This window comes from Seriola dumerili, unplaced genomic scaffold, assembly GCF_002260705.1.
Source record: "Seriola dumerili isolate Sdu_G_001 unplaced genomic scaffold, Sdu_1.0 BDQW01000230.1, whole genome shotgun sequence".
Lineage (NCBI taxonomy): Eukaryota > Metazoa > Chordata > Actinopteri > Carangiformes > Carangidae > Seriola > Seriola dumerili.
In genome coordinates, this window is record NW_019174485.1 from 1,173,587 (window position 1) to 1,200,498 (window position 26,912).

The window sequence follows — 26,912 nt, forward strand, 5'->3', positions numbered from 1 at the left end:
AGTCTAATCCAGTATTTAAATATAATAAACAGTTATATATATTTCAATAGTTTCATTAAAACTATTGCAGGAAGTAGTAAGTATGCACACTAACTATTTCTTGCTTGTCTCTTCTGCATCGCATAACCTGATGCACCAGAACGGAAAAAGAAGTGAGCAGATGCTAGACTGCAGACATGAGTGGTGAGAGACATGGAGGCGAGCTGAGAGCATCCAGCAAGAGTTTGAAGTCCAGAGAAGACAAGAATAAATTGCCAGTTTCATTCTGATGGTGACACCGAGTAACCCCTGACGCTCTGCAGATTATACATATTATGCATACATGCTTTGCTGAGAAGCAGTGCTAATGACAGGCCAAAAATTTAAACCTCTGAACTCCTGACTCAGAGAGGCACTAAAGCTTGTTTATGGATTGTCTGAACAGGAGATCCTCAGTATTGTATTCTCTGTTTTAGCGTTATGTCTCAGGTTTTCTGCCATTATTAGCATTAGTTCATCACCAAAATATTTACCTGATAAAGCAGCATTAAATCAATCATTTTAGCCACCTGGGGTGCGTCGGGAAGAGTGAATATATATACGAACTTTAAAGCTTGACATCCTAAAACATGTTAGCAAAAGCGCTGCCTAATTGTATAATCCAGCAGACAACATTAGCCGTAGTAACATTGCATTCATTTGGAGGTCTTGTCTCTGGCCACCTGAGTGAAAAGTATATATTCACTTTGCTTTAGGTCTCCACCAACCAGATCTTTAGTAGCATCATGCTCCACTAACTAGCTTCACTTTGTTAGCTTTGTGGCAGAGTTGATAAAGCACAGTTGGTTTTATCGGGTTTATATAAGCGTAAAAAGATATATTGCTAAAAAATAGCTACTCATTGGCCACATAAGCCTCATGAACTGAACCAATAAACTTACGATAAAAGGTTGAGTAAAACCAAAACAACACTTAAAGACCTAAAAGTTTCACAGAGGGACTGCATTCTGTGATATATTCTTTGTGGTATTTTCATATGTGCAACCACCTACTCAACATAATGTTGATCATTTGACTCAAGTGGTATATAAAAATATTGACAAGGCTGCAGCTTTAAATATAACAAAGTGACGTTGACAAGATGATAAAAGACACTAATGACGCGCAGTTGTTACTAGGTCGGAATAGTTCCCACAGTAAAGACTATTTGAGATTAACATTGAAACATTTACTTAGATGAGGTGCTTGGCTATTGAATCATGCCTCTGTCCGAACCTTCACAGAACTCCCAGGCTCTCGTGGACGCAAGTCCCCGCGCAGCCGCACCTACCGAGACGAGCTGGCGCCCTGAGAGAAGAGACATCAAGGCAGACAGCTGCGAGAGTGAAGTGGACGTACAGAGAGCACTGCACACAGATGGATGTTTCTAGCCCAGGACAAAGTGAGGTAGGTGGAGTGGTCTTATTAATGTTTTCTACAAGTAAACCTTGAGACATGAATTGTGTGAAATCCACCTAAATACTTGATGCCAACGACAGCTAACCATTATTTATTGGATGATAAGACTAAGAAATCAAGCGTGTATTCATTTGATATATTAGATATGGACCTATGAACACGGTGAAGGATGAGAAAACTGAGACCCATTTTGAGTACATGTTGGAAGGTAAGGTAAAAAAAAAAAATATAAAAAAATCTGATGGTGCTTTTTGTGTGTTGTATTTGCCAGACAGCACTGTAGTCTTCGGACAGAAGCTGGACACCCGGGGGACCCAAGGCATGCTGATAGCCGCATCTGTTCTTACTTCTGCAGTGATACAGAGGTGCTACAGGAGACAAAGAGGTAGTGTGGGAAGATCAGTGGCAAAGGCTGCAGTACCCGGCGGCGGCCGAGAGGCCGACGGTCCGCCGCGTGGATGACTGACCAAGGCAACGCTCCAGATAAAGTCCACCAAGCGCTGTGCGGAGAAGCTACCAGGTCTGAGCTGAAGGCACAGATCCATGACCATGGAACAGGTCAGACATCTGCACGCACACAAGGTTGTTGATCAAATGCCCTCTGATTCCTTTGTTAACCTTTTCCGTGATAAGCCTGTTTAAGCCCTTTTCCAACACATTGATAACCAATAGACTCGGAAATCGGTGCAGGTGCCAGGAGATTCACGGCCGTGATAAGCATACTACTAACCACGCTGGAGTATCCCAGCATCTCAGGCACGACTTGTGTGGTAACAGAGACGCCGACAGCCAACGGCTTTCGAACACTTATGCCTGATCTATACACATGACATGTCTGAGGCTCCTCGACGGAACACTTCCTAATCCTAACCGCGTTCGTCTACCGGGACCACTTATGCCCTATGCTTCTCACACCGATCAACTAGCAACAGCCACGACGCGGCCACCTGGCCCAACGACGCTGACGTCTTCTCAGTTTTATGGCTGTCATATCCTACAGCACGGTCGTCTAACAGGAATCAGTGAACCAACGGTGTGATAGGGATAATATAATTCACAAAAATAAAGCCTAGAGCTCAACACTCATATGAATCCTAAGCCCATGCACTCTTCAGACTGCCGACAGGAATCTGGTCGCTATTAGATAACCAATTTCGGAGTGTTCAACTTCGTATCTTCACTTTAGGAGCCGTGGAGAGTTGAGCGTATTGCGTTGTGTCTGTTGAGGAGTTGCAGGAGTGAGAGGAAACCTGACGCTGTGTTTTGCGCTACAAAGTAGGAGCATGCGAGGAGTCTCAATCCTGGGCTGGGAGTAGAGCAGAGCGTCTCCTAAGAGCCACGGTCGAGAACACCTCAGCCATCTAGAACATCGGTAAAGAAACTGGGTGTTAAGGTGAAGTGACGAACACTCTTCATGTTAATGAATGGGATAGGTTGAGTAGGATCAGGAGATGGTATTGTAAATTTATGTAAGTTTGCACATGCATGATTGCTTCCATCTAATTAGATATTTTTATCTAATCCTTAAGTTAAAAGACCCAGAACCTAGGTCAAAAAAGTTACATTTTAATGTATTTGATATGCAGTTGTTACGTAAGTGAGGCAGCCAGTTTAGCTCCCCACACAGAGCTGGTCTTGAGTACTAATACAGAAGTTAAGGTCGTGTTTGTGTTTAAAGGTTCCACACGACTCTGACGTGAGGAGGTGAGCTTGAGCGGACACGCAGACCTCGATGCTGAAGCTGGAGAAGGAGAATACCAACAGTCTCCTGGCTACCATAGAGGACACTCAGAGCGAGTCGTCTATTTAGCCAGACAGCACACAGCCCAAACACGAGCCACCACCATGAGCGTTAAAGCTGGTCCTGCCAGAGTGGTCAGCAGCCATCAACAACTGGACCTCATCTAAACAGGCCGAGCCCTCAGGGTTACAAAACCTCCTGCTCAATACAGAAAAACCACCAGAGTAATCGCATTCCCACTCAGTACAAGTACCAAGCAGATGCCTGAATGGAGATTTAAACTCCATCGGGCGACTGCACACAGAGAGAGAATCCGAGGATCGCAGAGTAGAATACTCCTCACAGACAATCAGACCTTCAATTCAAGAGAAAGGACAGCTAGAGGACGGAGACAAAAGCGAACATCTACATAAGAACTAATGTCGGATCTGGAAGTTTTAGAAACGCCGTCACAATAGCTCCATGTGTTTTGTTGGATCACACACATATGTGATCACTCCCCTTGGCTGCGAACAGCACTCTTCACAGGTCTGCCAGCACGTTCCTTCCGTATGGCCAGCAAGCACACACATCTCGCTGGTGGAGGCCAAGTGCAACGGCCCTGGACACGTTAATTCAGCATCTACAGGCTCTTCTTGACAACTCTGGTAAGAACTGATAGATCAAAATAAAAGTTTTAAAGATTCGGAATTTGATAAACAGTTACTAATGAATTTATTTCTGTCACCTACCCCTCCAATTCGGCGTGGACTGAGCGGAAAATTCAGCGTTCTGGAGGCGGGGTTCAGGAGCTGGAGGCAGAGAACCAGAGTCTGCAGGCCACTTTAGAGGAACTTTCGGGATCGGCCGCGAGACGCCTGGAGCGCTGGAACAGAGAAGCACGAGCCGAACGCAAGAGGACTACCAGCGCTGGAGAGAGACAAGAGGCAGCTCACCGAGAAGGAGAATCGACGACTCCCGCCAGCAGGTGTTTTCTAGGGAACAAGGGTGGTCAGGTTGCTTCGATCTAAGTTAGGATAATGTTTGTCAGACTCACATTGCCTATCGAATAAACTCACTACTTTTCCTTCCGTCTCGAAGGCTGAAATCCAGGATGCCCAACTTTAGGACAGAGTTATGTTGCATGGCCGGCCTGGAGAGGGAGATGCTGTTTTCTAGTTTAAAGGAGGTGGAGGGGTTAAGAGAGACTGCTGAAGAGAGTCAAAGGCTGGGAGAGCAGACAACAGAATCGCCTCCCTCCGCGAGCAAGCAAGCTGCTAGTCCGACCAGAGAGACTCTGGCCACCCTCAGAGAGGTGAGGGAGACATTCGCTGCCATGCTCTGGTTTGCCTAGGATTTTACAGCCAATTAGCGTGCATGTGTTGCGTCACACATAACCAATACACAATTCACCTGTGTACCGCAACACAAGTATCTGGACCATAAAAGCCGACTACAACATGCATTTATTTAAGAGCAGGGTTAAACATAACCATACAATGCGTGTTTTCTCTTAGTCTCCTCCTAATCTACTTTGACATCGTAACGTTGAAACAGCTTCCTCTCTTCTATTTGTGCCTGACATCGTCTTGACATATTCAGCTTTATGTCGTAATACTGATCTGAAGCGGATGTGACGCCAACAAACGGAATTCTTCTTCTCTTAATACACACCTCAAATGAAATGGCTCTGTATGACCAAAATCCAAAAAAATAATCAAAAAATGCAAATAAATGATACAATCCCAGCAAAATGAATGTTAGTAAAAACTTATTGATAGCAAACATATACACACATACATACGGTAGACTGTGGAGCGAGAAGCTGAAGATGCAAGCAGAGAGCACAACGCAAACTGGAGAGGCTGACACATGAGCTGGAGATGATAGGTCCTGAGTCAGGAAGTGCCAACAGCAGGCTGAAACCAAGAGACAACCGCGACGACAAGGTGCTTACAGTACTGCTCAGCATTTTATCCTGCCATCCTGTCGCCGTTGAAGGAAACATTGATAACCAATGAGAAGTGAGTATAAATTAGAATATTTCCTCCATGCAGCAGATTCAAGATGCTGGAGTCAGAACCGCCCTGGATGTCGGTGGCCTTACGCGGATAAACCTCAAAGTTTCGACTTAGCATCATGTCGCCCTCTCTCACATAACATAGCTCGCAAATGTATAAGAGCGACAAGCTGCAGAGCGCCGCTCTGGAGCCTCTCACATAACAAGGAAGTCCCTCCACCCACTAACACAGAGTCCTACGCCATCGAACCTCGCAGAAGCACTGTGCAAGATCTTGAGGGACCTGGCACAGTGCGTCTTAAAAAAAAAAAAACTTTTCAACAATTCATATTCATCATACTTATTTACAGAATTTGATCCACAGACCGTCGCTTTTTGACCCCGGCACTTTTCATACAGGTTGAAGCTAGCTACGATGCGCTCATGCAAGCAGAGGGCGCACGAGCCACGTCGAGAGGCACACATCACGCATCAAAGCCCCACCCCTCCGACTGAGACTGGCAATCAATGACGTGAATGGCCTGACAGTTGACACACGCCCACAAGGATACTTGCTGAGTCAAGACGTCTTCAATGTGAAGTGGAGTCGTGAATGTAAGCTTGAGGTCCCTGCATATGCTAAATGTATGCGTAACCAAAAAGGCTCGGCCTCTAAGTGTATAACAAACTACATAGAGTTTTGTTAACAAGGTCAAATCGGCTCCTCCTCCTCTCCTTTCCTCTCCAAATGCGACATTGAGGCAGAGCGCCCATGGCTATGCAGCCCAGCTGAAGGCAGTTAGAGAGTCAGTTCTGTGACAGCCAGCGGCTCAGATCCTTTGGCGCGCCTGCAAAGGCAGGCTGCCTGCACTGCAGGAGAACAACCACAGCCCTTGCAGACACCAACAACGCTAACCTGCAGACCATTACAATACATTAGTATTCTTCCATAGTATGCTTAACATAATAGCTCACAAATATTTCCCAAATAGTCTTATAAATGACCGGACCGAATCAACTTCTCCTCCTTCTCCAGGTGGAGAAATCTACGCTGAACTCGCCAAGGAGCGCCTCGCTCATGGCCCAGAATGCCTCAGTTGAGAACAGCAGGAGACGGGGACAGAGAAACGTGAGCGGACAGCCCTTGCGGGAACGTGAAGACCTGCGCCAGTGTCCACGCGAGCAGCTTTTCGAATCACGAGCGGCTGCACTCTGCTATGAGCGGGCAAGGCCATGGAGTATGAGGCCCTGATGGGCAGAACATGGCTGCTCTGAAAAAACGCTCACCGCCACACTGGAGCTGGAGCATCGCACCCTGCAGGACAGGTGGGGGGAGAGGAGGGCACTATCGATGAATTGTCAACACATGGGACACGAGAGTCCGTATTTCATGTGATTTGTTCTGTCTGTATTGGGGGCATTTCAGATACAATCCTCCTCGCCCACGCAGAGGGCCCCCAAGCTAGCGTACGACCATGTGAGAGGAAGCCCTGAGAGCAGACAGGAGCATGAGGATGGGCTCTGGAGAAAGAAACAGCACAAGACAACGCGCGGCTGATGTTTGCAGGCTCCGTGCCCATTGAGCTACACAGAGACTGGTGAGAGGGAGGAGGCAATCACCCTCACCACACCCATAATTACATGGGACCACTCACATATCGAACACCTTTACCTTATCGGACTTACAAGGACGATACGCTCACGGGGTCTTGCGTGTTCACATCGCTTCCCTCTTCACCCGTTTCACCAATAACAAAAGGCACCAATGCAGCCCACTTCCCTACACCTGAACCATCCACCCGTACCTTTACACGGGCCGTTCGCGGGATCCAGTTTCAGGCCCATCATCTCTAGGTCTATCATGCACCGAACGCAGGGCCATATTCTGGCACGCTGTCGCAAACTCAGATGACGACATACACTCCGTCAATGGCCTGGCATGCAACAGCATCCGCAGTCATATGCTGGCGCTCCATTATCCGACTCCAGCTCCTCAGTCTTGTTTGGCTAAGGCTCTACCAATTGGATTTTAATATCCTGCATCGATTGCACCTAAGCCGTTGCGTTTCCAATCGCATCGAGTGACCGATCAACTACATACGCGTATGCACTTGTAAAACTCGAGGCCTAAACAGTTGGGCCATTGTTAGGAGGTAGATCCGCTCGATATCATTGCTGGTTATTTTTTTAGGTCTGGAACCAGACTTACCATCAGCTTCTTAACGACAACGAGACGCTGACGGCAGATCACAAGGTCAACTCAGAGCCAGCTGAATTGAGGCCAGCTGGGAACCACACCTGGCTGGAAGCCGACTTCTCCAAACTTCAAGAAGGAGTTTCAGCAGCTTACATCACCTCCACAAAACTCAACAACATGCAGGTACGCAGCAGCGTGACGCTGCGGTGGTGAACTGCCTCAATGCCTCAACTGTATTTGTGTGTGTTTTGTGTATATATTACGTTTACTGCGTGTTTGTCTATGTATAGTTTAGCTGCTGAGCCAGTATAAGGGAAACCTGGAGAAGAAGAATCGCCACTTGCTCAGCCAGATCGAGACCCCTGATGCTACAGAAACCGAACGCTGTTGAGCAGACTATGGAGAGCAAGGATCTGTTTCATCTTGAAGAGCGGCAGTATATGTAAGGAAAATTGGGCCACACCATGACAAATAGATAATGTAGCATTAAATAGAGTTTGAACTGTTGTTGTTAACTTTCAGTGTTAGGCTACTTGTTAATGAGCTTAACACATTAAGGCCCAGTTTTTGATACGTGCAGGACAGAAGGAACTTACACTATTTATGGACACCTAAAATACCACCAGTACTCACACAAGGCCAACTTTATAATTGATCATCTCATTTTTCTCTCTGCACGTCTCTGTTCAGTGACAAGCCTTAATGATTGAGGAGCAGAGAAGAGAAGCTGGAGGGAAAAGATAATGGACCAGTACAAGTTTTATGAGCCCTTGCCTCTTTCATAAGTAAGTCTGTTAAGACGGTTAACACAATTTTTTTACCAGGAGTATATGACTAACTACTTGCTAATGAACATAACTAGACTGTGAATTAACTGTGCGGCGGTGAAATTCTTCTTTTACACATTTTAGCGAGTTTCTACATTTTGACCTCTATAGTCGTTTATATAATATAAAGTTATATAATTTCAGTTCACACATGATCTACACTTCATATACACCATTATGAAAACGTTAATACATTTTCTCCATCTGTTGTATATCAGGATGTGCTAACTGGCTAGCAGACTGCATTTTGAAACCACATTGTTAGCAAGCAGTTGTTTATTTACGCATCGAGCAGAGCGAATCCAAAACAGTAAAGTTGCAGGGCGTAAAACCAATACAATGAGCTGTCAGATGCTAAAACGCTCCAAGAAGCTTAGAGTAATCACAGAGATAGATAATAATCATTTACGAAGCAACCCCTCTTAACATACAAAAATAATTATTTGCTATGTGTAGCAGTCCATTGCAGACCAGCCTGGTCCTACTGTACCTGTTGTTCATGTCTCACTCAGTATGGTTTTTCATTCCTCCACAGACGTGGAAACGGATAACTCTGAAACTGAAGAAGTTGATGAAAATCCAGCAGCCAGTGAGCATGGACCGGAGCGATCCTTCCACACCAAGCACTCAGGTGTTACTGATCCACACCTCTCCTCTCATGACAACGGTTCCTTTCTCAGCTCAGATGGGCTCTGGAGCTCAGCCTCCACCTCAGCAGGTGATGCCATCTCACCCCAGCGTAACAATAGTGAGTATAACCTTCATGAATTCACCAGATCACATCTCCCATTGACTTGCAGAACCGACCTCATCAGAGTACCAAAGTCCCCCCTTCACTGCTTCAGCAATAGACCACGAAGTAAGATCATCTGAGGCAGGGCACAAAGATCATTCAGGAGTGTTGTTCATGTGAGGTCAGCCTGCAGACAGCAAGACAGAGAGACATGGGTGAACTCATAGACGCGGCAGTTTCATCCACATCTGTAGCTTCATTTGAAGGACAAACCATCTTCCCAAAAATTTGACAAAACTACCCCCTCCACCGCATTTTTCAAGGAGACGTGAAAGCTCAAATAAATGTATTTAAAGTAACCCTGTTTCAGCACTGTTGTCATAGTTGTAAGATCTTCACACAGTAAGTGTGTTAAGTTAACAAAAGCTGGAATATGAATAGCAAAAACTGTTAATTAAACTTTCTATAAAACACTTAAATCTTAATAATAAACTTAAATCTTGATAATTCAACAGTTCCTAGTGAAGGTCAAGTCAGTCTGCAAATCATTATGTGAAATAATGGAAGTGTTGCATTGTATTCAGTGTGTTTAAAATCAAACACATGTTTGTGTGTGTCATGTCCAAACTGTCATTCTTCCTGATGCATGACGTGTGTAAACTTTCCTCAACAGTCCTTAATGTCTTCCCTGTGTCTTTCACTTGTGTGTATGTATTTCTTCACGCCCTCCATACTCCTGATTCCTCCCTTCCCTTGTCTTTTCCTTCCCTTCCTATCCTCATCCTCCCTCACTTTCCTCTCTTTCTGCTTGCTCACCTCCATCCTCTCCGTCGACCTCTCATGTGGCCGTACTTGCCGTGAAAAAGCCACACTGAAAATGTTTCCCCGTATGAGAACAGGCTGAAGGACAGAGAACAAAGTCAAGTATCTTTCGTCGATCCATGTGTAAGAAGGCCTGGTGTCCAGTGCTCTGTAGCCTTTTATTTAACTCCTAACTTTTATTATACTGGAGTGTCTATGCTTTGTTATCATCTATCACATGCCATGATACTAATGTAACACTGGCTTGAGTAGGAGTCATCATCAGCCGTACATACAGATATGTTAGTAATGTGTCCATCCATGACAACCTCATTCACCACATTAACTATTATACAATATTTTTATGATTTTACAATTTAAATATCATCACATTACCTTTCTATGAGAGTGGTTATATTTGGAGACAGTCTGGGGTATTTTTTGTTAGAACAATGGAGGTCACAGAAATACTGCATTGCAGGAGGACAGTGATGCTGCATGAGCTCTGCCCCACCAGGAGCAAGCTGTACTATATATATACATATATATACATATATATATATATATATATATATACAGTATAAATCAAGAATTTTAGATTATTATATGGTCTGTGGAGAAAGCAAGACATCTACATCTCCATGTTGTCAACACCATAAAAGTAATACCTCATAACTTCCATTACCGGTTCACCTGTCTACCACCTCCCTCATCCAACCCCCATTTCTTCCATTCCTCGCTCCAACAACGCAGCCCTGGGCAGCTTGGCCTCTCCCTTGGCCCGGTGGGCAGACAGCTCAGAGCAGCTGGAAGGGTCAGAGGCTGATGTGGAGGAGGACAGGAAGGACGCACTGACCTCATCCCTCACCACCTCCATCTTATCCATTCTCCACCTTCATCATCTCCCTACTCCACCATCAGGCCGTCTCCACATCGCTGCCACTGACACCACTGACACCACAGACAATGTTCCGGATGTTTCTGAGCTGTGGGTGACAGGTAGAGGCATCAACGCACCACTGTTTTTTTTTGACGGCATCTTCATTAGTTAGGTGTTAGAGCAAAGTGTAGAGGAGAGGAGAGCAAATGTGAAACTCGTGTGCTTTTCTCGTTTTAAGTGTTCGAACTGTTATTTCACATTTTTTGCTCCACAGACAAGGATTCAAATGACAACACTGTGCCATTTGGATATGAGGACAACAACGAGCTGCAAAATCACGGTAAAGCTCTGTTGATACTCATTTAGAGGATTCAGCGAGCATACAGATGTATTACCAGCTCAGGAATTAGAGTAAATCCATCAAATCGCAATCATGACCTTGTTTTATATTAATCTCTATGCTGAGCACAGAGGCCAACAACTGTTGCAAAAATTGACTCTGCTGCCCCCTGCTGGGGATGAACAATATTATGCTGATGCAGCTGACTGATGTTTTCATGACAGAGGTGAAAATGTGTGTGTGTGTGTGTGTGTATGTATATTGTACTGTAGCTCTTTCAAAAAACATCATAATCTCCTTCCAGCTCTGAATGGCATCCAGAGTCGAGCCCACAGTGAGAGCAGCGGTGAGTTCAGCCTGAGTCTGGAGAATGAGCCGTGGTCAAACGGCAGCAGCCCCATCCAGCAGCCCCCATCACGCCGTTCCTCCTCCTCCTACCAGCCACCCAGCGATGCTTCCACCCCCCAACACAAGGTGAAAGCTTCTACCATGCCCAATACCAACAGGCAGAATTCAGATCTCCAGTCTTTACCAAAACAGAAAGATCTAGGGCTCTCTCAGGATTTCTGGCTCACAAGGGGGACAAAGAGCATCCGAAGGGGGTCCCAAGGGAAAGTGGCACGTCGCTCATCAGATTCAGGGGGCACTGTCAAAATAAAGCCAGGGCTCACTGGGATGAATTCTAAATTGAGCTCAAGCAAAGCTGACACCACCCGAGCCTCAGCTTGTTCACCGATTACAGTGTTGTATGTTCAGGGGAAGTCGTCCTCGATGTCTGGCTGCCTCAACTGCTTCTCCACCCCTCTGGGGAAAGAGGGGCGACTGAGAGAGCCTAGGTCTCCTAATAGTCTCCCCCGTGCCAGCAGTGTCATTTCTACAGCAGAGGGCTCATCGCGGCGCTCCAGTGTCAACAGCGACTGCAGGGTAAATCTCAAGACTGACTCTCTCCAAGCCCAGGCGTCAGAAGATAGCAACAATCAGGAGGAAACAGTGAGTAAGAATAAACAACCAGACGCAGACACTAAAAACAGTGAGTCTGAGCCAGTTCCTCCAGTTAAACCTCCCAGAGACCCAGCAGTTGTTGTTCCTGCAGATCGCCCCAAGTCCCTCGTGCAGGAGTCACTTTGCGGCTCCTCGTTCACTTTCAGCTCGGTCTTCTCAAACACGATCTTCAGTGATTCTGTGGTCACGACCAAGACAAGTCTAGATGCACTTGACAACAACCAGAGCTTCCTCTGTCTGAATCCATCTCTGGTGCAAAACTGTCCAGCTGAGAGCCAGGAGTCCTCTCATAACACAACACAGACACTGCTCAACATGGATAATGAGCAGAGTCAAAATGCAGAACATGCAGCTGGGCTGGAAGAGAAGGACAAGCCGCTCACAATTGCATGAAGGAAGCTGTCACATCATTGAACACAGCAAGTGGCAGCAAGGCCCCGTTTTATCACGTGAACTGAAGCACACAATTGAAGTCACTGTAATTGAATTGTATTCCACTGACTATCTGATTATACACTTATCCTAAAAGTTGTGTTGAATAAAAAGATGTTTAGGTGCTTTTGGTTCAGTTTTCTGTCACACTGCTTTAGTAACATTACCAGCTTTTACTTTATATACAGTATTCCTGAGTGAAAGACGTTTCAGAAATTCACAGTATTGTGTTTCTGTTCAGATTTTGCACAGGTTCTGTATAATATACTAAAATATGAGATATTCTGTTTTGCCCATCAATAAGTAGATTGGTGTTGTGACTCAAGCGTGTTTACCTTTATTTACCACACTGCCAATCCTGTGTTATGTGTAGCTGTGTTTGCCAAAACATTTTATTTATACCCTTTAACTTATTTTAAGTTGCTTTCTGTGTCCCTTAGATTTTGGATTGAAGTCTGCGGGGAAATGTTGATATGTGACAAAATGTGTAAATCTTGTAAAAAAAAATAGGATGTGCTCCTGAATGCTATTTTTCCCTTAAATAAAGAAACCCTCTGTGTAAAAGATGTATTTGCATTGTCATCCTTTTATAACCGTGCGGTGCGCTTGTGCCCGCCCACTGATCCTATTGGACGTGAGATCAGTCACGTGAGCAAACGAGGAAGTTGACCATTTTCAGAGGAAAAACAAAACATTCGTGGGTGTCGTTGAGTTAGTCAATCTGGAGCAACGTTATTTAGGTCTGCTGCAGTGGTTGCATAAGCTGTACCGTACAAGTCGACAGTTATACCCGGGGTTTGGCAAGATGCTGAGCGCCGCCGCCGCGGAGAGGAACAAGGAGCCCATACTGGTGGTGCTCCGGGAGACCGTGAACACCGGGAGACCCCTGCAGGCTCTGGAGATCTCCTCCGGTACCGGGCAGCACGTCACACACTTCGCTCAGGCCCTGCGGAATATAACCTGGCAGCCTTCAGAGTATGACCACCAGTCTCTAGACAGGTAAACGCAGGTTGTTTGAGTCAGTTAGCAACTGTTTATATTCCTGGTGTACCTGCTTACAAACTCGAGTATTTACGGTATTAATTCATTTCTGCGTAATAAACTTGACATTAGCCATTGGACTCGGGTATTACCGTATGAAATTTTAAAGAAGGACAACTAAATGCCAAATATTACTTATAGCACTGATGCAGAACATCTGCAGGCAGACTGTGCTGGTAAATGTTTTGTTGGAGGGAGCGTGCATTAACAATAATGTCTTTTGTTTCCATTCTCAGTATAGAAGCGTACAGAGCTCGCTACCAGCTGAGCAATGTGAAGCCCGCCATCCACCTGGATGCTTCTCTGCCCCATCAATACTGGGGGGGGGTACAGGCAGAGAGCCTCGACCTGGTAGTCAACATCAACATGATCCACATTTCTCCAATGGCTTGTACAGAGGTAGGAGGCCTGTGTGCACAAACTGCTGTGATTGGTCTTATCTAGGCAGAGACCTAACCTACCTGTTCGTTTGTGGTATTTTGATAAATTGCACATCTGTTTGGTTATAATGAATGCACCTAAAGCACAACATAAACTGAGGTGTTGAAGGCCTTTTCAACACCTGCATCATTATCTAATCTCAAACCCTACGTGGCCCTGAGGTTCCCTGACATCAGCTCTAGTTTAAGGACTTAAGTATTTTAGTGTATATTGTGCCAAGATGGTGCATATTTCGAAACAAACTAAACAAGTTAAATCAACTTATTGCAAACCAATTATAAACAAGGGGCCCTCAGCTCATTTCTCCCCAAGAGCCCACACAGTGGGTTAACCCAGACTTCGCTTCTTTACTTAAAGCACCTCTTTGTAACTTCTGCTGAACAGCACCCACTGTGGCCACAAGTGGCAGGTACAAGTGAAAGGTTAATGTAGAAGACTCAAGAATCTCAGTTACGCAGCAATATCTAACTTAAATTAGCAAACATCAGCAGTTGTCAACTATTGTTCATACCAGGCCAAGTAAAGCTGTAGCAGCAAATTCTGAGTGTACTGATTTGAGCAGGAGTGTATTTAATTCCTTGTGAAATCAAATTTTCATTTGTAAGAGAAGAATTGTTATTTCTTCTTTTGCCTAAAAATTTACATAGTGTAGCGTTAAGTTTTTCTATTGACTGGTCCTGGTGTTCAGGTTCCATAAAGTATAAATACTGTTGATTATGTGCCCCAGTGTTTATACACTACAATCATTTCGACTCCTAACTCCTCAGACAAATTACTGTAAGCAATATCCCATTTACAATATCTGCCTTAGGTCATCCAATCTGTGAAAGAGACCAACAACAAAAAGGCTTCAGTTGTTGCCCTTCCTGATGCGATGCTTGTGCCTGAAGACGTTGCTATTTTCTTCTAGGGTTTATTCAAAGGGGCCGGGGCGGTGTTGAAGCCGCAAGGTCTTCTATTCACATACGGGGTGAGTGAAAAGATATTTTGTGTCACAAAGATGCACTTACCACATTCATCACACGCTACTATGAGAAGTAAACATGCGAGTGTAACAATAAATGCTACATGACATATTTTGTTGTTGCTGTACCCTCAGCCCTATGCAGTGAATGGTCAGATCACCCCACAGAGCAATGTTGACTTTGACTACAGCCTACGGCAGAGGTAACCTGCTCCATGTTTAATGAATCTTTCAAGGCTTTATGGAAATTAAAGATAATAAAGAAAATTGAAAGGAATCTTGAATACTTGGAACTATGAATTTTGCTCAGATGTTAATTCCTCATCAGATCAAACATGCAGTAGCATCTGTTTGCTTTGTATAAGAGACAGATACACTATATATCTACTGTGGGTATATTTAAAAGCTGTATTTTTTTTTTTTAATCATGCAGGAATCCAAAGTGGGGACTCAGAGATATCTCCCTCCTGAGCTCTTTAGCACAAAGAAACGGTTTATTCCTGGAGAAGATAGTAAGTAAACAGCTGATTGAAGCATCCAACACAGTTCTTTTCTTTGATACGTAAAAGCTGAGAACATAAACAATGCAGTTATGGGATTGCTGGTTTACTAACGTATGATTTATATATTTTCTCTCCAAGGTGGACATGCCAGCAAACAACAAGTGTCTTCTGTTCAGGAAGGAGAGTTTGGTGTGAAGTATCCTGTTGTTCCGTTTTCTGAAAGGAGACCATGTTTGGAGCAGGATGGTCAAAGCGCCTTAACCTAGACTTGAAGTTCAGACACATTGACAAATTTTCCAGAGCTGTAAATGAATCATGTTTCTCCATGTTCTCATAAACACTGACTTTAGATAAAAATCATTTGATCTGAACTGTTACGATGATACACTATGATACACTATATTGCACACTTGAGTAAAATGAATAAGGCTCACAGATACATTGGTTGTGTACTACATTTAACTTAAGTCAGCCACCTACCTACTTTTTCATTTCTTCATTCACTTTGCAGAGACTGTCAGTAAAACTAAGTTAGCAGAAGTGCTTTGCAGAGAGATGTAATAGAGAATGTGCTGCACATTAGATCTTGAAAGTATACATGATAACATGAGGGGATCTATATAAAACATCTATGTAAATAACTAATAGAAAGAGCCTGATACAAACAAATATAATACAATAAAACAGAAAAACAATATAGATGTCATATACTGTAGGCGTCTATTTCTTTCATGTCACAAGCTAGCTGTTTCTGATCGATTTGTGTGGCTGCTATTCTGGCTACAGTCTTATTTTTCACAATACAAACATACAGAATACATGTCAAAAGAAAGAAGATCTATATTTCAACTTATTTAAAAAAGAGCATTTCAGCATTGGTGTAAATGGGCTCACAACACATCTGGAATGTAGTACAACCTGTGTTGTAATGAATATATATTGTACATACAAAAGGATCTCTCACAACTTCATTAACATACAGTATTTAACATATTTTTGTCTTTTGATTTAAAGGGTTGTTATTAAATATCAGCTTTTCTTGTTGCATTTCTGATGCTTATCTTCAGTGCTAAAAGTAAAGGTGACCACAGAAACTCTGTGGGAAAACAAGTCTAAGTCTTGGGAGTTTTAGATGCCTCGCATGTCTTCTTGTCCAGAACCTCACGGAGCTTCTTGAGTCTGCGTTCAGTTATGGCTCTGACATAGCTGTCTGATTGGATGATGGCCATGCCATCCTGCACCACACCCATCACCAGCAGAGGGTTTTCCTCCATGGTGATGTTGGGGCAGGGGCAGCTCCAGTCGATCTTGGCGATGGTCACTTCCAGATGTTTGGTGTTGAAGAAAGTCAGTCCCATCTTTTCATCTCTCAGGACCTCTTCCAAGCTAAAGCGGGCTAACCCAGAGTCCAGATCCTCCACCAGCTCCGTCAGCCGCCCCACAATGGCAAAGTCACTGCGGCATAAGCTGGGTACCAGTTTCCCCTTCACCCGACAGGTCTTACAAGGTTTCCTTTTGGGTTGTGGGCAGTTTGCTTCACACTCCTTTTTGGTGTGGAAGCTGTTGGCGTTCCCATGGCAGCCACCATAGGCGAAGGCTTGGCACTGTTTCATGAGGGAGTTCCAGGCCCAACGCGCCTCCCAAGATTTGCAGGGGCCCTGAACAGCAGGCAGGGAGCAGATGCCCATCCCCTCTCTCTGACAGGAGGCCTTGCACTCCTCGTAAGTCTCAAACCGGTTGCGACTGTCGTCACACCCACCGTTGCTGAAGGCCATGCAGGTGCCCAGCTTGCTATCATAATACCAGTCCACGTGGCGCTCTCCGCTGCACACCCTGCTGTCCACCTCAGCCAGGCAGTCAGCTGGTGAGAACGGTCTCCCCATGGGCATCTCAGGATCTTCAGAGAAATCATCATCAGCTCGGCGGATGACAGACAGAGGGTATTCTGCATGAAGAACTCCTGCAGAATTGCGTGCGATGCAGGTGTAGATACCTGTATCCCACACCTGGGCGTTGTAGATGACTAGCTGTCCGATGTTGGTGATGACAACGTTGCCATACATCTGGTCAGGCCTCATGACCAGCCGTTCTCGCCGTTCACTCTGTTTCTCCCATGTTACATCAGGTCTCGGGACTCCAATGACGTCACAGTGGAAGCTGACTGTGCCTCCGACGTAGATGGACTGATGGTGAGGGTTGGAGTACAGTGTGGGGGGCATGGGGTCCTCCTGGGAGGATGTCGGGGTGGGATTAGCGGTAGTGTCCTGAGGCAGTGGACTGGTGTGGGGCCCGGCGAGGTAGAAACGACAGGTGACCACAGTTAAACTCACCCCACGGATGCAGGCCTCTGCATCCATGTAGCAGCGGTTGAAATAGGTGAGGCCATCTGAAGCACAGGTGAAGTTAGGCTCTTTCTCACATCGGTCCTGGCACTTGCAGATGGGCTGCCCATCCCAAATGTCACAGGTTGCTCCTTGCTGGCTGCAGATAAAGCCCTCACAGGTTGCGGTGGAGGTGGGGCCGTCGTCTCCTTCTCCACCCAGCCCACCTGGCTGTGCAGACGTGCCGTCAGAGAAACGTGCTGCCACACAGCTGTTGAGACCACACACGTTGGTGCAGCATTTCTCAAAGTCTGCACAGTCCTGCACACACACAACGTAAAACAACAGCAGTTATGAAAGCAAATTAAAATAGACAAAACACACAATTACCTGAATAATACACACGTTTGATTATTCTGATCATTTTCTAACATAAATGACATCACCTCATCGACGTTGCATTCCCTCTCGCAGGTGCTTTGCGCATCAACCCAGAGGTTGGAATTCAGCTTGTTTGGACAAAGTCCTTCGTGTGCAACTTTGGATCCTGCCACACTTGCACACAAAGAAAGTCCGGGTAGTTCGCAAACCAGGAGTATCAACAAATACGCACATATCCGCCTTAATCCAACTTTATGTGAGTAGGGTGCATTGTGCCAATGTGTATCCTTTATACGTCTGTCCTCCAAGAACTGGGGAGGGATTTTATACATGGTTGCCCGTTTGCATGAGTCGAACATCGAGTAATTCCATTCCTCCTTTAGGTTTTGTTAAAAAGCAAGAAGACTATTGTTGATTTTCAAAGGTAGTCATCCGTTTTGTGCGTAAATATAAGAGTCAGTTCGCTGTGCGCAGAGAAAAAAGTTGCAGTATTCCCACTGGTCAGCGCGAGTTCCCATTAAGTGACCAAAATATATCCCAGGAATAAGTTTTTTAAAGCAACTGGGCAGCATAAAACATCCGCCTTGATCATCAAAACAAAACTTTTAACAATGGACAAAATCTCATTCAGGTCGATTCCCCAGAACAGCGAAATAAGCGAGTGAGGAACTGCACAATGAGAGAAAGACGCAACATCAGCCTTTCAGAGTGTGAATGGAGGTGGAAAGGGCAGCCCCTCTGACCGCCCCCATGGTCGCTCAGTGTCTGAAACTTTTATGAAGCAGCACCATGCGCTAAGCAACTGGACAAACATTGTAAAAGAAAAAAAAAAAAACATCAAAGAAAACGTGGGGCCGTGGTGGCAAGCTGTCCCAACAACCGTGCGCACGGAGCCAAACATTCCGGTGAGAAATCCAACGTTAAATGTGTCCAGACAGAATTTATAGGGGTGACGTTCATAAATAAGGTAATGAGCAGTTTTCTTGCAGAGGGCTGTTGTTGTTGTTGTTGTTGGTGGTGGTGGTTATAATTCCATCTTCGGTTACAGTTAGATTCCTCCAGATGTTTTTTTACGCAGTTCAGACTCATGTAAACACAGGTTTTCTTGCACAAATCAAAGAGTAAATTGTAAAGTCGTCTGCAGCCCAAGGCGGGGAGAGTGAAAACCAAACACGAGGCGTGTCGCATCACGTCTTGCAAAACACGGTGTTTACGTCCTCCTTGTCTAGACATCGGTCAATTTACCACCGTCCCTCATTCACACGGAGCTCAGAGATGCCACGGTCAGGTGGGAAGACGTAAAGCGCCACATTTTCAATAGTGTGCGACTCATCTTTGTCCCAGCGCAGCCCCGAGGCGATGAGAAGCAGCTCCCCTCATCTTTTCATTGAGGGTGACCCTGCAACCTTTGGGTGACTTTTGACCGCGCTGCATTCATGCGCTGCAGCGATGTGCCGGTTACCCACAACTGGCCAATACCGAGGGAGCAGCTAATCAATTCAGCAGCCCCCCCACGGCTTTTATTGCACTTGAGCACCCGCGGACCCGGACTGGACAAAAGGAACAAAAATATTCCCACAATTCGCACAATGACCTTGATAAATGTTTGAATGAAAAATCATTGCGACACAGCTCACAAGCTGATGAAAACACAAAGCAAACCTTGTAGTTTTACCCTTTATTTTGATGGGTGACTGTTTTCAATGAAGACAAAATTAATTCAGCCCGTATCCAAACCTTTGGACACACAGCTCTGATAGCAACGGTCGGTATCAAACGTTACACATAGTGCTTTAAATGTTCACCCAAGAGTTTCTGTTTGCCTGTTGTACTGGTCTCACACCATACACCACATAAAACAGGCGCCAGTAGGAAACATGCACCGATTTTTTTATGCACTCGTTGATCTTAATACATACATACAGCCATGACACTGGGAATGTTGAAGTGGAAATACAGCACATGTTAATCAGAGGTGGAAAGAAGACTAAGAATTTATATTAGAACACATATATGTGTGTAAATTATTCAATTATTAAAACAAAAGTATCATTAGTTCGCTCTGATTTAAAAACGTGTCTTTAAGTTCCTATAACATTACATGGCTCTTGCATTGTGTCCAGAAAAATAAGTACTGTAAACAATCATTATAACCCCATTTATTATTATTTTACACACATTTGAAGAAGGTTGGGAAATAAGACTTAAGTAAGACTGTAAGTAGCAAAAGTACAAATACTCAGACAAGCAGCAATGTTCAATAAAAATATGACAGTAGCAGATACAGTACTCAGTGACTTTCCACCTCTGATTCTTACAGTCCCACATATTACCACAGGGCCACTGAAAGGTAGCAGATGAATATTGTTTTACATTCATAAATACATAGCATATACATAAAATATCCAAAAATCAATCCAATTAAAATGTTCCTCACACCAGTGTCCTGTGAGTTTACACAGTCCAAGACATCACTGCAGAAGGTTCTGAAGGCAAAACGCCGTAATTGAGCAAACAAGCTGTACATCTGAGTTTGTACAAGGTTTCCTCATCAGCACCGAGCAATCTTTTAATTGCCCCAGGCGTTAACAGATTCATATTGATCATGCTGTTGATGGTTTAAACCATTTAAGGCAATAATACAACTAGGACCATTAGATTTAGCTGCATAAATGGCCTGAGACAGTCAATAGATGTCTGAACCAATGACTGATGGAGATGGAGGGTGAATTCATTTGGGCTAAAAATTCAGGGGCACCACAAAAAGTCTTGCAAACAAGACAACTTGGCTTGTCTTTGCCGGACAGTTTCACAGAATAAGTAGTGCTAGACTAAAGAGTGTTTATCAGTGTTGTCAGAAGTACTCATCTGAATTTTTCTTAAGTCTAGAACTATTGTACCTGGGAAAGTAGCCCCACAAGCTCATGACATTCAATTTAAGCTGGTCTTATGTAAAACTGAACTAATCTGAGTTTTAAATAAGTAGCTCAGTATTCTTGAGGCTGTAAAGGGAATTTTCTACTGTAGGCAAAGGGCATAAGACACACAAATAAGTTGTACATCAAAGCATCAAAGCTCCCAAAACATTCAAGACAAAACAAGCGCAAGAAGCTCCTCCCCAAGAACAATCACTACACACAGACCAAAACGACAGCACATACAGGATATTTACAACTTCAAGTCAACTTTAAATACCAATAAACAATCCTGATCCACATAAAAGCTAGCTAATGTCTCTCCACTCATTTGTAGTGTTAACAGGTGAGTGATAATCCTTAAATTCACATCTGTTGGTCCCAGGGAAATCTTGTTCTACTTGATCACAGTGAGCTTCTGTAGTAAAGAGTACAAGTAAATGGACATCCACAAGATGGCACCGGCAAGCGCAAAGAAAACAGAAAACAACCCAGCCATCCATGTCAGTTCCCATAGGTTAATGTGAGTTTGCAGCTATATCCGTTTCTGATGAAGATAGCTGGCAGCTCTCCATGCTCCTCTCTGGCCTCGTGACCTCTCGGAGCAACAACACCTTTAATATTGGTCCTATGGAGGCAACCATTAGTCCGCTTCTTCACTATGAAATCTTACAGTTCCCCTTTGAGGAAGACGACGAGTTCTTTGGAGGACTCTGTGGAGGCCTGAAGGACTTTGAGCGTTTGAGACTGTTGGCTTTGCTTCCACCGCCGCTGCCACCCGAGGCTGCACTGTTGGCCACCGAGTAGGAGCGTCCATGCATCATGACTGCATTCATACCATTGGCCATAGAGAAAGACTTGAGGTGGGACTTGATGGCGACAGGGAGGGGCAGTTTGTCAATGAGGTGCACCGGTGTGCAGGACACTATCGAACGGCAGCACAGATCTTGGAGGCTGAAGACTGTAGAACAAGACAAAATAAGAAAAAGGAAGATGGATGTTATGACTCAAAATCGCATAAAATACACTATGAAGTATGAACTGCAAATGAGAGATGCCTGCAATACTTTTCAGTATGTTCTTGCACAGTACTATTACATGTAAGTAATAAGTACCTTGAAACTGTAACCAAATAACAGATGTACACATTTCATTCCTGAAAAGAGCAGTACGTCTTTCTAGAAACAATGTCCTGGTATTCAGTGCCAGTGAAAGGCGTTAACTTGCCGTTACATTCTACCAAAGAAATAGCACCAGCGAAGACTACTGACAGTGTCCATAGTGACTTTTACACAGTTTCTAGGGATTCACAATGTTTTTGAGTTTTTCAAATTTAATTCTGAAATGTTCTGATGGGGACAAATAGAATTCCATTCATATCCGATGCACCGGATTGGCAGGAGAAATTTCAGTGTTGGATATCTCAATGTCACAACCTGGGATCCACACCTGGATTGAGGTGAAGTATATTTGTGGACCTTCTTCATCACATGCTGAACATTACCTGATGAAGTTGTACAGTTGAATCGTATCTGTAATCAGTGAATCGCCTCTTTGGGAAAATTTATTCAGTGTGTTTTCTGATTTAGAGGTAAATATCTCAAAATATAAATATATAAATAATATAATATATAAATAAATAAAACTTAAACTTTCCTCAGTTTTCTTTCTATCATTGGTGAGAACTGACCCCCCCTTTAAACAGTAGGAAAAAAACACATATTCCTTATCTGACAGAAAAAATTATTAACCAGCTCACCTCTGTTGGGCCGCCAAAATTTCTCCATCCCGTGTCTCATCAGCACGATGCGTGAAAGCTCTGTGAAGGATTCAATGACGTTGAAGTTGCAGAGCGGACTGACCTCGAAGAAAGTCATGCTGTTCTTCTCTGCATAAGCCCTTGCCTGTTCGGTTGGTACCTGCCGCTTGAAAGCCAGGTGAAGTCGGTTTCCCACCAGTATTCTGGGTACACCTGGGGCATGCTGATGGAAAAAAACAAATCTGTTGTAATAGTTGCAGAACTTTAATGTATTTCTTTATCACGTTTACAAAAAAGCTATTCTACATATCCAACTCTTTGGTGCGGAGACTGTGGCAGAGCTAGAAACAGACAATGAGCATTCTCAGCTGAAATAACAGTGGCACAGGATATGCCCTCATCTACAGGTGTTTCCTATAATTCTTTGTCCACCAGAAATGGGTTGAAGGAGATTACCTCGTCAATTTCCCGAATCCAACGGTCAATGCCATCAAATGACCAGCCGTTAGTGATGTCATACACGAGCAGGATGCCCTGTGGGGTGAAAGTGGAATATGTTCACAAGTGCACAGAATTAGATAAGGAAGGAAAAACACCAAAATTGCTCTCCAAGTCCTCACCTGTGCTCCACGAGAGTAAGACCTGAAGATGGTGCAGAATCTACCTTGCCCTGATGTGTCCCTGTTGAACAAACACATTAAAGCAAGCAGGTAGATCAATATGCTGTGGGTGTGTTTATTACTGCAGCCAGACAGTACTTATATGATAATAAAAACACTTACCATAACTCTAATTTCACTCTTCTCCCATCCAGCAGAATCGTGGTGGTTTTATAATCAATCCCTGTGATTACACACAATCCACACACAGTTGGTTAATGTTGGTCATTCTAGCCCCTTTAAGTAATTTCTAAACAACTGAACAAAAGCAGAGATATTAACTCACCACTGCTGTAGGCGTAAGGAGACTCTACTGAGCCATCTTGCAAACTTTCCAATATTTCTCCCTTCCCGACATCGCTGTCTCCCACCAAAAGAAATTTTAGGAGATAATCGTAACTCTTTACAGGACTACTCTGGGTCCCCATCATCCCACGCATTGGATCCGATTCACAGAGAGCTTTTTCAGCTCGCCAGAAGTCCACTGTTCGGGGTAAGGGACGAACCAGAGGGTCCCCAGCAGAGATAGCGAAAGCTTGGCGACTGCCGTTTGACGTTAACGTTAGGTTACCAGCTAGCTGGTGTAAATCTCACGATTTACATCAACTGTATCCTTTACTTCGGAGACAAAAAATAATTTCGTCATTCCACTGGATTATACGGAAAAGATCTTTCGGCGGTTTGTATTAGCTCTGGACAACCGAGTCCAGACACCGTAGATGCAACGTTGGTGTTCACATTAATAATCAAAACAACCTTAGCTGTTAGCTGGCTTATTAGCTAGTCAGCTAACACAAACGACAATAACGTATTCTAGCACAAACAGAGGATATAAAGTGAAAACGAGGCTGTTTGGCTACATGAAACGATATTCCACTGAACAAAATAAAACCATTTTGCTTTGTTTATGATGAAAAAAGCCAACAGGGATATTCCGCTTCCGAGCACAACGTCTAGCCAAGTGCGCTGTGTTGGTACTTCCTAGTACTGACATCATTAGCTGCGCAACATCCGGTTTTGATTTTAAAAAAATATAAAAGAAAAAATGTAATTATAGAACATAAAAATACTGTGAAAATAACAAGAACCAAAAAATACAGTTTATTGTTAATTCACTTATTTTATTTGTCAGATTTAATATTTATAGATTAACACTCTTATATCTTATCAGTAATAGGAAATGTGTTCATATAATTAATCTGCTTTGGGAAATATTAAAATTATTTTCGTAACATAATTATGCCTTTTGCACTTTTTTATTTAAGCTTTATTATAAATTGATGTCTCACTTTATTTGATATTTATATTTAAAAAATAATGATAATTGATGTCTTGATTGATTAGTGTAATCAAACTGCCTGAAAGTACATGGACCTTGATTCTCTCACCCTTATTCTTTGTATGGTTGTTGGACTGAAATTTGGGAGGAAATGCCCTGTTGCTGCCTGACCAGGGAGAGGAAAAAATAAATGTAAACTCTACCTATTGGTTAAATTGAAATGATTGATTTCATTTTAACATTATTTTCTATGTTACATTGAATTGGAGTAGATAAGGAAATGTCACATTATGATATACACCTACCTAAAACCAAAAAACTGAACATTTATTCTTCAGGAATAAGGATTTTTTGCAAGATAGACTGCATTAGTTTTAGCTAGGTGTACCTAATAAACTGACAACTGAGTGTACTTTACAAAGCCACAGTGGTGTACCTCAAATAAAGGGACAGATATAGCCTGTTAAGCTGATTCTTCTTGGTCTCCTCTCATTGGTTGTCCTCAATTGGCATTTGCAGCAGCTGTGGGAAGTCTCTCTAGATTGCAGATCACAAAAGCCAAGTGAAACACCAGTATCATACTCAACTTGCTCAGGTGACGGGTCGGCCTCAGTGAGAGACAGCTGCCAGAGTGAAAATGGGGTTGATGCACACTGGGCTTCTGTTACTGCTGTTTAGTTCTGCCTATAGTTATCAGTTTAGAAGTGGAGCTGGATCTGGCCTGTCTGTGCAAGATCCTGAATTAGAGTGGGCAAGAATGGAGACAGTTATAGATGAAGAAATGAAGCCAGGACCTGAACTTAAAGCCAAACTCTGGAGGAGTGAATCAGGTAGTGGTTCTTCAACTCCTGAAGCGAAGAAGTTTCCTGAGTATGTGAATGTCTTATCCTCTAAGTACCCGAAAGAGGCTTTCAAGCCAGAAAAAGGTGCCAGACCTCTCCCTGGCTGGGTCAAGGAAATGTTACTTGGTCCTTCCACTGCTGCAAAACCAGCAGCAGCAGGAGGAGCTGGTCGAAAGTTGGTCGAAATCCTGTGTCACGTTGACAGAATGTATGTAAGAATTAGAAGAGAGGTCTTTAAGACTAGGGATGCTTATAAAAACTTGAAACTAGGTACCTGTCCTGTTAACCAAGGTACCAAAGACCATTATTACCTTCTGTACCTCCTTAAAACTGACTGTGGATTCAACAGAAAGGTTGGTAAAGGTGTCTTCTTTATTTTTTTTTATTTTTTTTTCTATTTTCAATACAATTTTCTGCTTCACTGTGAGAAACTAAAACCAGCAGAAATGTCTATGTTCCAGAGTAATGCAGATTATCTGTCCATTGGCAATGTGCTCCGCTACAAGCCAGCTGGTATCATTTTAAGGGAAATGCCATTCGATGTTTCTCTGCAGTGTAACTTTCCCAGGTAAGACTTTATCTATTTTTTTTTCTTTTTTCTTTTTTTTTTATTTTCTATCTCTTTACTGTTGGTCAGCTTGAGTTTTAGGTCTAGGTCATAGCTGTTTTTTAAATCACATTACCTACAAGTATTTATGTAATTATCAAATTAAGGGTTTATATTTTAGCATACTCAAAGAAGTAATCATAGTTTTCACATGGCTGTTGCAGGTTATTTCACTCCTATAAAGTTGGATTCCATCCCAAACTACAAGGAGGAACAGTTTTCAAAGCACTCCAACCAAAAAGTAACTTAATCCTCACTGCTCAAGATGGTACGTTACTTTTTTTTTTTTTTTAAATGTTTAAAAGTGTTTTCAGCACAAGGCCTTTGCTGCAAGCTGTTTGGATGCAAAGGAAAGATGTATGCTTAGATGAATGGCAAAAAGAGCAAGCCATTAAGTTGTACCTGCTTAAACTAAGATATGTACCTTGAGGATACAATTAGGAAAACACTATAAATATTGGCCAATATCCTAAAAATATGTAACATGGTGGTCAAAATGCAGGTTCAAATGACAGGAAAAACTAAGCTAGTACAAACTAGTTCACCTTTTTAAAAAATAAAATAAATAAATAAAACTTAACACTAGCAGTCTTTTTTGAGGAATTCTCAGATGTTTTCTCTTTCAAACCACAAATTATTTGGTGCATGAGGTGAAGACAAAACTATGATTTCATTTGAGCTAAACCTGGAACTAATGCTAAAAGAGAATTGCAGAGTTTATACAAGGCTGGAGACAAACTCTTTAGTTAATATCAATTTTTATTTGGTTTTTCATGTCACTATATAGTAGGATTTGTTATCTTTCTTAAGCATTTGAAGGTGTACTATATAC

General features: G+C 43.4%; 4 protein-coding genes across 4 annotated transcripts in view; 2 read left to right on the forward strand and 2 right to left on the reverse strand.

The window, feature by feature from the left end:
* LOC111229447 (girdin-like) overlaps nt 1-12,329 on the forward strand; it is a 27,519-nt gene extending 15,190 nt beyond the window's left edge. The window contains exons 28-38 of the mRNA XM_022755780.1: nt 1,709-1,882; nt 2,110-2,207; nt 3,946-4,145; nt 4,259-4,472; nt 6,193-6,381; nt 6,583-6,633; nt 7,348-7,536; nt 8,716-8,932; nt 10,468-10,713; nt 10,869-10,934; nt 11,239-12,329. Coding sequence (XP_022611501.1) covers nt 1,709-1,882; nt 2,110-2,207; nt 3,946-4,145; nt 4,259-4,472; nt 6,193-6,381; nt 6,583-6,633; nt 7,348-7,536; nt 8,716-8,932; nt 10,468-10,713; nt 10,869-10,934; nt 11,239-12,329 — 2,735 coding nt within the window. The remainder of the gene's footprint in view (nt 1-1,708; nt 1,883-2,109; nt 2,208-3,945; nt 4,146-4,258; nt 4,473-6,192; nt 6,382-6,582; nt 6,634-7,347; nt 7,537-8,715; nt 8,933-10,467; nt 10,714-10,868; nt 10,935-11,238) is intronic.
* Nucleotides 12,330-13,044: 715 nt separating this feature from the next.
* Nucleotides 13,045-16,358, forward strand: mettl26 (methyltransferase like 26). The gene is made up of 6 exons (XM_022755619.1): nt 13,045-13,367; nt 13,646-13,808; nt 14,761-14,820; nt 14,950-15,017; nt 15,248-15,326; nt 15,456-16,358. Exons 1-6 carry the CDS (start codon nt 13,174-13,176, stop codon nt 15,510-15,512), a joined length of 621 nt encoding a protein of 206 aa, XP_022611340.1. The 5' UTR covers nt 13,045-13,173; the 3' UTR covers nt 15,513-16,358.
* Nucleotides 16,359-16,429: 71 nt separating this feature from the next.
* Nucleotides 16,430-18,351, reverse strand: wfikkn1 (WAP, follistatin/kazal, immunoglobulin, kunitz and netrin domain containing 1). The gene is made up of 2 exons (XM_022755781.1): nt 18,085-18,351; nt 16,430-17,959 (listed from the first exon to the last, which is right to left on the reverse strand). Exons 1-2 carry the CDS (start codon nt 18,349-18,351, stop codon nt 16,430-16,432), a joined length of 1,797 nt encoding a protein of 598 aa, XP_022611502.1.
* Nucleotides 18,352-19,700: 1,349 nt separating this feature from the next.
* On the reverse strand, nt 19,701-24,317 carry LOC111229413 (ras-related protein Rab-40C-like). Its single transcript, XM_022755733.1, has 6 exons — nt 23,639-24,317; nt 23,476-23,536; nt 23,314-23,374; nt 23,150-23,227; nt 22,694-22,916; nt 19,701-21,895 (listed from the first exon to the last, which is right to left on the reverse strand). The coding sequence occupies exons 1-6, from the start codon at nt 23,790-23,792 to the stop codon at nt 21,594-21,596; spliced, it is 879 nt and encodes a 292-aa protein (XP_022611454.1). The 5' UTR covers nt 23,793-24,317; the 3' UTR covers nt 19,701-21,593.
* Between the last annotated feature and the right edge of the window lie 2,595 nt (nt 24,318-26,912).